We start from the raw sequence: 12842 nt of genomic DNA on the forward strand, positions 1-12842 counted from the left end.
CAGGGAGGCTTCAACAACAGAAATTTATTTTCTCACAGCTCTGGAGTAGAGAAATCCAAGGTCAAGGTGCCATGAGGGTTGGTTTCTGGTGAGGCCTCTCTTCCTGGATGCAAACAGCCACCTTCTCACTGTGTCCTCCTATGGCCTCATCTTTGTGTGTGCTCAGGGAGGCAGTGCGGGGGGCGGGGAGAGACAGAGAGAGAGAGTACTCTGGAGTCTCCTCATTTCACAAGGGCACCAGTTCTATCTGATTAGTGTCCTACCCATACAAACTCACTTATTAACCCTTCCTATGTCCTTACAGGGCCCATCTCCAGGCCAGGCATGGTGGCTTACACCTGTAATCCCAGCACTTTGGAAGGCCTAAGACAGGAAGATCATTTGAGGCCAAGAGTTCGAGACCAGCTTAGGCAACAGAGTGACAGCCTTGTCTCTACAAAAATTTTTAAAAGTTAGCCGAGTGTCAGGTACAGTGGCACACACCTGTTGTCCTAGCTACTCAGAACACTGAGGTAAGAAGAGCACTTGAGCCTGGGAGTTTGAGGCTGTGTGAGCTATGATCACACTACTACACTCTAGTCTGGGCAACAGAGTGAGACCCTGTCTCTAAAAAAAAAAAAAAAAAAACAATAATAATAATATATGCTATCTGCAAATACAGCCACATTCAGAGCTAGGGCTTCAATATATAAATTAGGGCAGAGGTGTCCAATCTTTTGGCTTCTCTGGGCCACAGTGGAAAAAGAACTGCCTTGGGCTACACATAAAATACACTAATGATAGCTGATGAGCTGAAAAAAAAAATAGAAAGAAAATCTCATAATGTTTTAAGAAAGCTTATGAATTTGTGTTGGGCTGCATTCAAAGCCATCCTGGGCTGCATGCAGCCTGTGGCCCAGGGGTTGGACAAGCTTGAATTAGGGGAAGGGCACAATTCACTCCATAACAGTTCCAGACAGAAAAAACTGCATGGGCAAAATCACTGATGCAGGAAGAGCCATGCCTTGTAAGAACTCAGAAAAAGCCAGCAAGATTTAACCTAAAGAGAGGGGTGGCTGGACGTAGCAAGGCTGAATCGACCATTATAAGGAGTGTTCTTTTTTTCCTGCATGTAAGGGAGCCGTCGCAGGGTTTGAGGGTGAAGAGCAGCAGGCCAGATTTCTGGTCTGAAAAGATAACCCTGGCTGCATCGTGGAGAATGGGTAGAAAGAGGCAGGAATGGAAACGGGGGGCTCATCGGGAGGCTGTTGTAGCGGTCCAGGCAGGTGATGATGGTGACTCTGACCAGAGTGAGGCAGTGGAGATGGGGAGAGCAGATTCAAGCTGTGTTCATGAGGATGACTTGGCAGAGCTTGAGACTGCCTGAGCAGTGGAGGGAGAGAGAGGAGAGTTGGCAAGGGAGATCCTTCGTTTCAGGCAAGAGAGCTCAAGTTCATTGCTGTCTGCTTCAGTTCCTCAGTAATATGGGGAGAAAAGGGTTGTAAGAATTAAATGAGTTATGTGGGAAAGCACTTAGAACAATTCCTGTCTTGTTGATGTCATTATCACTATTATTGCTTTACAGCATTGATGATTGTAGAAATGATTTGCTTTTGTACTCGAGTATTATTGAGTTGATCCATTTTACTTATTTATTTATTTATTTATTTATTGAGACAGAGTCTTGCTCTGTCATCCAGGCTGGAGTGCAGTGGTGAGAGCTCGGCTCACTGCAACCTCTGCCTCCCAGGTTCAAGAGAATCTACCACCTCAGTCTCTCCAGTAGCTATGACCACAGGCGCATGCCACCACGCCTGGTTAATTTTTTTGTATTTTTAGTAGAGACCTGGTTTCACCATGTTGGCCAGGCTGGTCTCAAACTCCCGGACTCAAGTGATTTGCTCGCCTGGGCCTTCCAAAGCGCTGGGATTACAGGTGTGAGCCACCACGCCCAGCCTTGACTTGATCCATTTTTAAAAGGATACTAATTTCTAGGCTAGGCGTGGTGGCTCACACCTGTAATCCCAGCACTTTGGGACACTGAGGCTGGGGAGTGGGGGACTTGCTGCTTGAGTTCAGGAGTTTGAGACCAGCCTGGGCAACATAGTGAGACCTCGTCTCTACAAAAAATGAGAAAAAAATAACCGGGCAGGGTGTCATGTGCCTGTAGTCCAGGCTACTCTGGAGGCTGAGGTGGGAGGATCGCTGTGCCAGAAAGTTCGAGACTGCAGTGAGCCGTGGTGGCACCACTGCCCTCCAGTCTGGGCGACGGAGTGAAACTCTGTCTCAAAATGAAATTAAATTAAAATGGGGCAAGAATCCCTGTTGTGAAGAGTCGAAAGTTTACTGTGTCCTCTAAGACCCTGGCGAAAAATAAATGTGAAGGCTGTTGAGGGGCGGGAGGAGCACCAGGCAAGCCCATTTCTAATCCCTGAGGCCGTGCGCAGCGGGACCCTTCTCCTCCCCAACAGCAGAGGGCGATGTGGCCGGCGGCGACCCCGCCCGACCACGGAGACGGCGCTCTGTCTGCCGGGCTCTTTCTCCTCCACGTGGGGACGCAGGATGGCGGCGGCAGTGGCGGTGGGTGTGCGTGGATGGGGGCGGGGGGCGTCGCCGCGGGGCGCTAGGGCCCGGGTCCCTGAGGCCTGAGAGAGGCGAAGTGGGGCTCTTCTGGGCGGGCGACCAGACTGACTCCCGCCCCACTTGCTCGCGCAGGACGAGGCGGTGGCGCGCGATGTGCAGCGGTTGCTAGTGCAGTTCCAGGATGAGGGCGGGCAGCTGCTGGGTTCCCCGTTCGACGTGCCCGTGGACATCACCCCGGACAGGCTGCAGCTCGTGTGCAACGCGCTACTGGCCCAGGTAAGTGGCTGGCCAGGGCGGCCTCGCATCTCCACCCCCGGGCGGATGCGGTGGGGGAATCATATTACCGAGGGTCTGCGGTTCATGGTCCCCCGCTAACGGACTGTGGTGACCCACCTGGCGTGAGTTCCCACCTATGTCAGAGATGGAATCAGTGGCATAGCGCTTTACACGCCAACCAAAGGGGTCCACCTGTGGAGAGGGGCCTAGCTTTGAACGCACCGGATGCTGTATTTCATTGATTCTTTGTCACAGTCCCCCAGTCTGGGACACGTTAATATCCCCATTTTACAGCGTGGCCCGGAGGGACTCAATATTTTGCACGATGCTGTGTAGTAGGTAGCAGATTTGGAATTGGAACCCAAAACTATCCGAATACCCATGCTTTTATTTATTTATTTATTTACTTTTTTTTTTTTTTTTTTTTTTTGAGATGGAGTCTCACTTTGTCGCCAGGCTGGCAAGCTGGAGTGTAGTGGCGTGATCTCTGCTCACTGCAATCTCTGCCTCCCAGGTTCAAGCGATTCTCCTGCCTCAGCCTCCCGAGTAGCTGGGACTACAGGCGCGCGCCACCACACCCAGCTAATTTTTGTATTTTTAGTGGGGACTGGGTTTCACCACGTTGGCCAGGATGGTCTCGATCTCTTGACCTCGTGATCCGCCCGCCTTGGCCTCCAAAGTGCTGGGGATTACTGGCGTGAGCCACCGCACCCGGCCTTTGCTTTTAACCTTTAAGCCAGTGTGTTTACTGAAGAGCTGCCGTGGGGACTGGGGAGGTCCTTAAAATTGCAGTTCCTGGACCCCATCCCAGCCTTACTGAACCAAACTCTGGGATGAAGCAGAAAGTCTACATTTTTTAACAGGCGTTTTGGGAGCTTTTTACACAAATATAGTGTAGTGTGGTAGTTTGGGAAACACTGCATAATGCTATGTGCTAATCCTATCTTGGACGTAAAGAACCTGAATTAATCATTGGCAATAGGACATCGAACTAATTACTTAGTTGTTCTGAGCCTCTGCTTTTGAAAACTGTCAGTGGGAATATTAGTATCTACTTCCCAGGGTTGTTATGAGATGCAGATAAAGAATTTCAGGCCGGGTGCAGTGGCTTATGCCTGTAATCCCAGTACTTTGGGAGGCTGAGGTGGGCAGATCACTAGAGGTCAGGAGTTCGAGACCAGCTTAGCCAATATGGCGAAAACAGTCTCTACTGAAAATACAAAAATTAGCCAGGCGTGGTGGCAGGCGCCTGTAGTCCCAGCTCCTCGAGAGGCTGAAGCAGGAGAATTGCTTGAACCCAGGAGGCAGAGGTTGCAGTGAGCTGAGATCTCACCACTGCACTCCAGCCTGAGTAACAGAACAAGACTCCATCTCAAAAAAAAAGAAAAAAGAATTTCCAAGTGCTGTGTAAGTGTCCTACAACTGCTGTTCAGTGACTTAAAAGGTCTTGCTAGGCTGGGCACAGTGGCTCACGCCTGTAATCCCAGCACTTTGGGAGGCCGAGGCAGGTGGATCACCTGAGGTCAGGAGCTTGAGACCAGCCTGGCCAATGTGGTGAAACCCCATATCTACTAAAAATATAAAACTTAGCCGGGCGTGGTGATGGGTGCCTGTAATCCCAGCTACTCGGGAGGCTGAGGCAGGAGAATCTCTTGAACCCAGGACGCGGAGGTTGCAGCGAGCGGAGATTGCTCCACTGCACTCCAGCCTGGGTGACAGAGCGAGACTCTTGTCTCAAAAATAAATAAATAAATAAATAAAAGGTCTTGCTCAATGGGCAATGATGGGGGTATCCCTAGCACGATGGCTGAAAAGAAGAAGCTTCACCTCCCACAGCTCAGTGGGGAGCATCCCTGGCAGAGGGTGCCCCTGCACATCCATTGATGCGGGTTTGTCCTTTACCATTGTCCTTCAGGAGGATCCCCTGCCACTGGCTTTCTTTGTCCACGATGCTGAGATCGTCTCCTCACTGGGGAAGACGTTGGAGTCCCAGGCAGTGGAGACAGAGAAGGTCCTAGACATCATCTACCAGCCACAGGCTATCTTCAGAGTCCGGGCTGTGACTCGCTGCACTAGCTCCTTGGAGGGTCACAGTGAGGCAGTCATTTCTGTGGCCTTCAGCCCCACGGGAAAGTAAGGACAGCTGCAGATTCATGGAGGGGGTATGTGGGGGTGCAGTCTTTGCCTGGTTTGGGGACCGTCTCCCAGAGTTATAATTGATGGGGCCTCAGGGCTGCCTACCATAGACCCAAGCTCTGGACTCAGCTTGCAATTAAGGGACTTCCTCAGTAGGGCATGGTCCCCAAAGGCTGCTTAAGGACCCCTGCCTTGGACAAACCTTTCCTAGACTTGATTTTTCAAGATCTGAGCTGTGTGACTTGTATAAATCACTTAACCTTTCCGAGTTAATTTTTCATCTGTGAAACTGGGATTAGTTGCTTCTCTCAAACTTAGAAAGGTAACGAGAAGCTTCAAAAGCTGGTTATAGCTGTGGAGAGGAAAGAAATGGCCTCCTGATGTATTCTCCCAGAGGACAGCATCAGTATTGTCTTTCTCCCTTCCAGGGGCAAGGAAAGAGTCCAGTTCCATATTCTATTCACAGAAAGTGATTGAATAGGTGGCAGAAATGCACATGTGCAGTGTCAAGCATCCTCTCTTCTTCCCCAGGTACCTGGCCAGTGGCTCTGGAGACACCACCGTGCGCTTCTGGGATCTCAGCACAGAGACACCACATTTCACATGCAAGGGTCAGTATGCAATTAGCCATTTAGGGGGTCTTCTTTTTTTTTGAGACAGGGTCTTGCTCTGTTGACCAGGATGGAGTACAGTGGTGCAGTCACAGCTCACTTGAACTCCTGGGCTCAAGCCTTGAACTCCTGGGCTCAAGCAGTCCCCCTACTTCAGCCTCCAGAGTAGCTGGGATGACAGGCACTTGCCATCACACCTGGCTCGTTTTTTGTTTTCATAGAGATGAGGGTCTCACTTTGCAGATTACAACCCCTTAATATCCAGTTGGCGGCTGTCTGTTCCTAGGTAGAGACCATGTCCTTGAGCCCAGCCAGCCACTTAGACACAAGCAGAAACTGCACCAAGGAGTCAATATGGGACATGGCGAGAGGCTGACTGACTGCTAGCAAGGAGAACCTGGTTTAAATCCTGCCTCTGCCACAGTGGTTTTCAAACTTGAGCACAAATCAGAATTGCCCCGCCTCAGGGGCTTGTTAAAATGCAGATTGCTGGCCAGGCGTGGTGGCCCATACCTGTAATCCCAGCACTTCGGGAGGCCAAGGCAGGCAGATCACTTGAGGTCAGGAGTTTGAGACCAGCCTCGCCAACACAGTGAAACCCCATCTCTACTAAAACTACAAAAATTAGCCAGGCATGGTGGCGTGTGCTTGTAATCCCAGCCACTCGGGAGGCTGAGGCAGAAGAATTGCTCGAATCTAGGAGGCGGAGGTTGCAGTGAGCCGAGATGGCACCACTGCACTCCAGCCTGGGTGATGGAGTGTGACTCCATGAAAGAAAGAGAGAGAGAGAAAAGAGAAGAGAGAAAAAAATACAGATTGCTGGGCTCCACCCCCAGAGGTTTAGTTCTATTGGGCCTGGGGTAGGGCCTGGGAATCTGCATTTCTAACAAGTTCCCAGGAGATGCTGCTGCTGCTGCTCTGACGACCACACTTGAAGAACCACTGCTATACCACAGATTAGTTAAGTGACCTTGTGTGTGTAGGGCATGTTCCCTTTCTAAGCTTCAATTTTCTCATCTGGAAAATGGGGATGATAATTCTTGCTTTGCTCCGTAGCTTAGAGCTCTTGTGAGAAATAACAAGGGATGACATGTACAAAAACACTTCATAGCATGTGTCACATAAGGAATCATTAGAGAGTGATGGTGTTATCCATGCAGCAAGATGCAGAGCTCTAACACTTGGGGTGCGTTCTATCCATCCCCAGAAAGCCTCATCGCTCCTTTTGTTCAATCATTCATTTATTCAAATGGTTAAGGAGTACCTGGCACCTGACAGGCACTGCTGGGCACTTGGGATAAAGACAGATGTAGTCCCTTATTTCTCCCTCCTCTGCTTTCTTAGGACACAGACACTGGGTCCTTAGTATATCCTGGTCTCCAGATGGCAAGAAGCTGGCCTCAGGCTGCAAGAATGGCCAGGTAGGTAGTTCTCAGGGTATCTAGGCAGAGACTCAAGGGGGCCTTCCTAGGGGACAGTTCAGAATCAGGTTCAGGAGTCTTCGGGGAGGGTTGGGTGGGAAGTGGTAGGCAGGGATTTTGGTGGAGCCAGAGACCTGTTGGGGAGGATTATTCAGTGAGCTTCTGTCCTTCAGATTCGCCTCTGGGACCCAAGCACAGGGAAGCAGGTGGGCAGGACCCTCGCTGGCCACAGCAAGTGGATCACAGGCCTGAGCTGGGAGCCCCTCCATGCGTAAGTGACACTGACGGAGCTGGGACAAATGAGCCAGGGGATCAAAGCCATCCCCTTTCCCTGCCCAATGCATAGAAGTTTTACGTGAGGGGACAAGATGGGCAGCCTGAATGACCGTGATGGCTTGGCAGGCATGGGGGAAGGGTCTCGGGCAGACCTGCATTGCTGCTTGGGAGAGGCTCTCATCACAGGGTCTGCTGGTTGCAGTCACCTTGCAGTGCAGCCGGGTCTTGGTGTCAGAAAAGCTGTCAAAAGATTGTCCATGGCCTTTAAGTTGGGAATGGGGAGGTGCCATGGGCAGACAGATGTTGCCAGGTCACAGATGAGGTCACATCTCCCTTCTCTCCAGGAACCCTGAGTGCCGCTATGTGGCCAGCAGCTCCAAGGATGGCAGTGTGCGGATCTGGGACACAACTGCAGGCCGCTGTGAGCGCATCCTCACCGGGCACACCCAGTCGGTCACCTGTCTCCGGTGGGGAGGGGACGGGCTTCTCTACTCTGCCTCCCAGGACCGCACCATCAAAGTCTGGAGAGCTCATGACGTAAGTGCTGGGAGGGTTCAGAAACCAGTCCAGAAAATCGCAAGTCACAAGATGCTGGCACTCAGAATGACCTTGACATCAGCGAGTCCAGTGTTTCCCAGACGTGTGCTGGGAGCCCTGGTCTAGGGAGGTGTTTTGGGAATGAGGAGTTCTGTGGTTGGTGCTGCACCATAGTGGAGATTGCAGAGTCCCCATGAGATCGTCACACTCTGGAAATTCCTCCTGTAGGACAGCTGTTGGGCTTTATCAGATCTACCATATCCCAAATGTATTGGACTGGAGCCGTTTACTCTGACATCCCTACCTCCTCTTCCATGAAACATTTTCATGATCTCGACTCCATTTTACAAGTGGGGAGAGACTTGACCCCAGAGGGGTGGTTTGATTAAGATCACAATGCATGAGTGATGATGATTATTAGTCTTGTACCACCCGTCTCCTGGGGCTAATCGCCCAGGCGTGGGGAGGAGTGTGTGTGTCTGACCTGACTCGCTCTCCCGTAGGGTGTGCTGTGCCGGACTCTGCAAGGCCACGGCCACTGGGTGAACACCATGGCCCTCAGCACTGACTATGCCCTGCGCACTGGGGCCTTTGAACCTGCTGAGGCCTCAGTTAATCCCCAAGACCTCCAAGGATCCTGTGAGTGATTGGGAGAAGGAAGAGCAGGGGCTGATTGGGAAGGAGCCAGTTCTCTAGCTTAATGGGGAGTGTTTGCTCTTTGTGTTGGATTTTCTTATCGGCCTTCTTCCTCGTCTCCTTTTCTCCCCTCCGGTACCTGGTCACAGTGCAGAAGTTGAAGGAGAGGGCTCTGAGCCGATACAACCTCGTGCGGGTGAGTGTGTGCCAGCCACATGCACCCCTAGCTCTGTACCAGTCCTTAGCCAATCACTAAAACCCTCTCAGACCCTTCTCCCTTCTAGACCCAGCTCAGAATGTACCTATTCCAAAAAGTTGTTCTTCATAATCCTAGTTTGCAATCCTAAAATACTAATGTGCTAGAGATCATTTTATTTCGTTTTTTGTTTAGTTTATTTGCTTGTCTATTATTACATTTCCAACATGCTTCTTTTTTACTTGAATTTGTTGTTTAAGATTGTTTACACATTCGCGTTCAAAAAATACAAAAGGTAGATCGCGGAGTCTCCCGTCTCTATTGTAGCATCCAGTGCCACCAGTATCCTGAATCACCTTCCAGAGATTTAATATACAGACACGTGTCTATATACAGTATATATGTATAAGCACACACACACATGCATACATACATAAAATCCTTCTTTTAACACATTATTTTGTGCCTTTTTCTGTAATTATGTATCTTAAAATTTTTTTCTACATGCATGTAGAGTTTCTTTTTCCTTTTGGATGAAGTGACTTGCCTGGGGTCACATGCGAGTGAGTGGCCAAGCCAGTCCTCATTGCTCCTAGCGCTGGCCTCTCTCTGTCCCTGGCATTGAGTAATCAGGGTGTATGCTTGCTGCCAAAGTCGGGCCCTCCTCCTTCCTTCTGAGACCACACCCAACACAGTGTGCTTTCTGCCTCCCCTAGGGCCAGGGTCCAGAGAGGCTGGTGTCTGGCTCCGACGACTTCACCTTATTCCTGTGGTCCCCAGCAGAGGACAAAAAGCCTCTCACTCGGATGACAGGACACCAAGCTCTCATCAACCAGGTGCTCTTCTCTCCTGACTCCCGCATCGTGGCTAGTGCCTCCTTTGACAAGTCCATCAAGCTGTGGGATGGCAGGACGGGCAAGTGAGTAGGGGTGGGTACTGCTTCTCTGTAAGGAGTGAATGGTGGGAGGGGCTTGGCACTGCCACTTACTAGCTGTATGGCCTTGGCAGGTGTTTGGATTTCCTAAGCCACTGTTTCCTCTTTGGTAATATGCAGACCCCCTACCTCTCAGCTTTGTTACAAGGTGTTTGTTTGTTTGTTTGTTTTTAGAGATGACTTTCACTCTGTCACCTGGTGTTCAAGTGGCTCGAGTGCAGCGGCACGATCTTGGCTCATTACAACCTCTGCTTCCTGGGTTCAAGTGATTCTCCTGCCTAAGCCTCCCAGGTAGCTGGGATTACAGGCCTCCGCCACCGTGCCTGGCTAATTTTTGTATTTTTAGTTGAGACGGGGTTTCACCATGTTGACTAGGCTGGTCTTGAACTCCTGAGCTCAAGTGATCCAACTGCCTCGGCCTCCCAAAGTGCTGGGATTACAGGTGTGAGCCGCCATGCCCAGCCTAGTTACACGGATTTAATGAGACAGTATGTTTAGGACCCGCACTAAGTGGTCACTAAAAATGCTAGTTCAGGCTGGGCGTGGTGGCTCATGCCCATAATCCCAGGAGTTTGGGAGGCCGAGGCAGGCAGATCACCTGAGTTCAGGAGTTTGAGACCAGCCTGGCCAACATGGCAAAACCCTGTCTCTACTAAAAATACAAAAATTAGCCAGGCATAGTGGCACGTGCCTATAATCCCAGTTACCCCGGAGGCTGAGGCAGGAGAATCATTTGAATTTGGGAGGCAAAGGTTGCAGTGAGTCGAGTTCACACCACTGTACTCCAGCCTGGGCCACAGAGTGATACTCTGTCTCAAAAAAAAAAAAAATGCTAGTTTATGTCTTAGGAGAGAAGTGATCTTAGAGCTAGCTGCTGAAGAGGTAGGGCTGTAGCCCTGGAGAAGGTGAAGTGGTGGTAGGTAGGCTTGTGGTACAGTTGTTACTTGGCCCTCCTCAAAGTGTGGGCCACAGACCAGCGGCATCAGCATCACCTGGGAGCTTGATAGAAATGCAGAGTCCTGGCCCCAACTCAGACCTTGTGGATCTGATTCTTCATTTTAACAAAGTTACCAGGTGACTCTGCTACCCACTCAAGTATGGGAACCCTTGGTGTGATGAGGCACAGTGCTCTTGGGGTTAATCGGATTAGAGGAGAGGCAAAGCCACAGGCAAGGGGGAGAAAAAGAGCCAGGGAAACCTTGTTAGGGCTAAAGGGGGGACCTCTGCGTTAGTCACTGTGTTTTCACACAGCAACCCTTTAAGATAGGTAATTGGGTTCCTTTTTAAAATAAGGAAAATGAGTCTCAGGCCTGATGGTTTGTCCAAAGAGAAACAGCTAGACTGTGTTGACGTGAAAGTTCAGAGGGCCTACTGTTACTCCATGCCACCTGTCAGCAGGCACTTGCTGTTTGGGGGGATGACAGGCAGATGGGCTAAGCAGATGGCTACGTTGGAGTCTAAGGCATGCAAAGTTGTGCAGGTATGGAGGGCAAGCAAGAGGCATGTTAGAAGCTACTCATTTGGAGAAGTTTTACAAATTGTAATGACTGGTAATGATTAAAATGGTCTGGGATGGGGACCAGGCAGTGTGATTTTGTAAAGGTTCCCAGGTATTTCTAACAGACAGCCGAGGTTGAGAACCACTGCCATGAGCGTAGGGGACCCTTCAGACGTGTTGAAAGATGTAACTCAGACTAAAATCCATCATCGTCTTCTCCTGGACCAGGTACCTGGCTTCCCTACGCGGCCACGTGGCTGCCGTGTACCAGATTGCGTGGTCAGCTGACAGTCGGCTCCTGGTCAGTGGCAGCAGTGACAGCACACTGAAGGTGTGGGATGTGAAGGCCCAGAAGCTGGCCATGGACCTGCCCGGCCACGCGGATGAGGTAGGGCCAACCCTCAGGCAAAGGAGGGACTGGGGTTGGAGCCTGGCTGGCTGTCTCCCTCTCACCACCCCACCTGCCTTCCTCTGCCTCCCTTTAGGTATATGCTGTTGACTGGAGTCCAGATGGCCAGAGAGTGGCAAGTGGTGGGAAGGACAAATGCCTCCGGATGTGAGTGTGGGGGAAGTGGTGGTTGGCATGCACAGCCCTCCTACCCCTAAGGTCCTTCTGTGCACACTTTCCCTTACAGCATAGAATTCCGCAGGGCCGTCCAGGTGCTCAGACTGTCTTGAGGAGGCATGTGGAGCCAGATTCTCAGTGGGCAAGTGGGAGGGCCACAAGTGGGAGGGCCATCGGAACAACAGAGGCCACAGGACACCTCGTAGAGGGCGCGTCCAGGTCTTTCTGTCAGTGGGCAAGTGGGAGGGCCACCGGAACAACAGAGGCCACAGGACACCTCGTAGAGGGCGCGTCCAGGTCTTTCTGTCACTAGACTTCAGAGTCGCAAGACCTGAGTTCAAATCCTGGTTCTGCCATGGAGTAATCACAGAGAACTTGGTTAATCAGTCTCTTGGGAATTATCAAACCTTCACAGACAGGATCAAAAATAGGAGGGTCAACACTCTGGAAGACAAAGTGTTGTGTGCTTATAAGGGATTGTGACTGTTTGCTGGTGGGCATCCCGAGGGCCAGGCCCTGGGTGGAGGTTCTGGTGGCAGCAGGCAGTGAGTGGGCAGCCTGAGTTTGGGTGGGCAGAGCAGGGACGGTCACCCGGCTCTTGGTGACTCTGAGGGTGGACCACAGGCCGTCCGTCTGTTGACACTGGGATTATATGACGGCCTCCCTTTCCTAAGGTGGAATCCCCATCCTGACACCCTTCCCTTCTCCACAGATGGAGGAGATGAGACGGCCCGAAGTTCTCTCTGACCCCCACCTCGACTTGGCCTCTGCCAGCTGCCTTCCCTGCCAGAGAACAAAGGCTGAGATGGCAGTGCACACACCCTCCCCACCAGTGGGGACCTGAGAATGCGTGTGGCCTGCTGTCCTCGATAGACCGGAATGGGGTTTTCCCACAGATCCCCGCCTGTGGCACACCCCAGAGCCAGAAATCGAAGGTCACAGGAAGTTGTCACTGAACTTGGCCCGTGTCTGCTACTCTGTACCTTGCTGGTACAGACAGGGGTGGTGGGCAGCCAGGCTCTATGAGTGGGCCCCTAGTGTCAGCTCTGTACAGGGTCAGATCCCAGGTTCTATGACCAAATAAATAACTTAAGTTTTGTGTGTTGGGTTCTAATTCCTTGTCCTAGAATCCCCATGACTCAATCAAGGACTGTGCTAAATCAGATTGTCCAGCCCCCGCCCTTGCATTGGACT

General features: G+C 51.3%; 1 protein-coding gene across 3 annotated transcripts; it reads left to right on the plus strand.

Annotated features, from left to right (window-relative positions):
* Window positions 1-2226: 2226 nt before the first annotated feature.
* NLE1 (notchless homolog 1) lies at window positions 2227-12747 on the plus strand. Of its 3 annotated transcripts, XM_003817991.5 has the most exons (13): window positions 2227-2559; window positions 2695-2838; window positions 4754-4971; window positions 5506-5585; window positions 6930-7006; window positions 7180-7277; window positions 7627-7819; window positions 8323-8458; window positions 8605-8651; window positions 9368-9570; window positions 11312-11471; window positions 11569-11639; window positions 12361-12747. In XM_003817991.5, exons 1-13 carry the CDS (start codon window positions 2542-2544, stop codon window positions 12371-12373), a joined length of 1458 nt encoding a protein of 485 aa, XP_003818039.1. In that variant the 5' UTR covers window positions 2227-2541; the 3' UTR covers window positions 12374-12747. The 3 variants fall into 3 exon arrangements, with proteins under 3 accessions (XP_003818039.1, XP_008969518.1, XP_014197567.1); XM_008971270.4 differs by lacking the exon at window positions 4754-4971 and having other exon boundaries at window positions 2458-2559; XM_014342081.4 differs by lacking the exon at window positions 4754-4971 and having other exon boundaries at window positions 2516-2838.
* Window positions 12748-12842: the final 95 nt, after the last annotated feature.

Source organism: Pan paniscus, chromosome 19, assembly GCF_029289425.2.
Source record: "Pan paniscus chromosome 19, NHGRI_mPanPan1-v2.0_pri, whole genome shotgun sequence".
Taxonomy (NCBI): domain Eukaryota; kingdom Metazoa; phylum Chordata; class Mammalia; order Primates; family Hominidae; genus Pan; species Pan paniscus.

Coding starts and splice junctions, on each gene's coding strand:
- NLE1 (XM_003817991.5), top strand. Junction 2,839..4,753: donor GCAACGCGCTACTGGCCCAG/GTAAGTGGCTGG, acceptor ATTGTCCTTCAG/GAGGATCCCCTGCCACTGGC. Junction 7,007..7,179: donor CAGGCTGCAAGAATGGCCAG/GTAGGTAGTTCT, acceptor TCTGTCCTTCAG/ATTCGCCTCTGGGACCCAAG.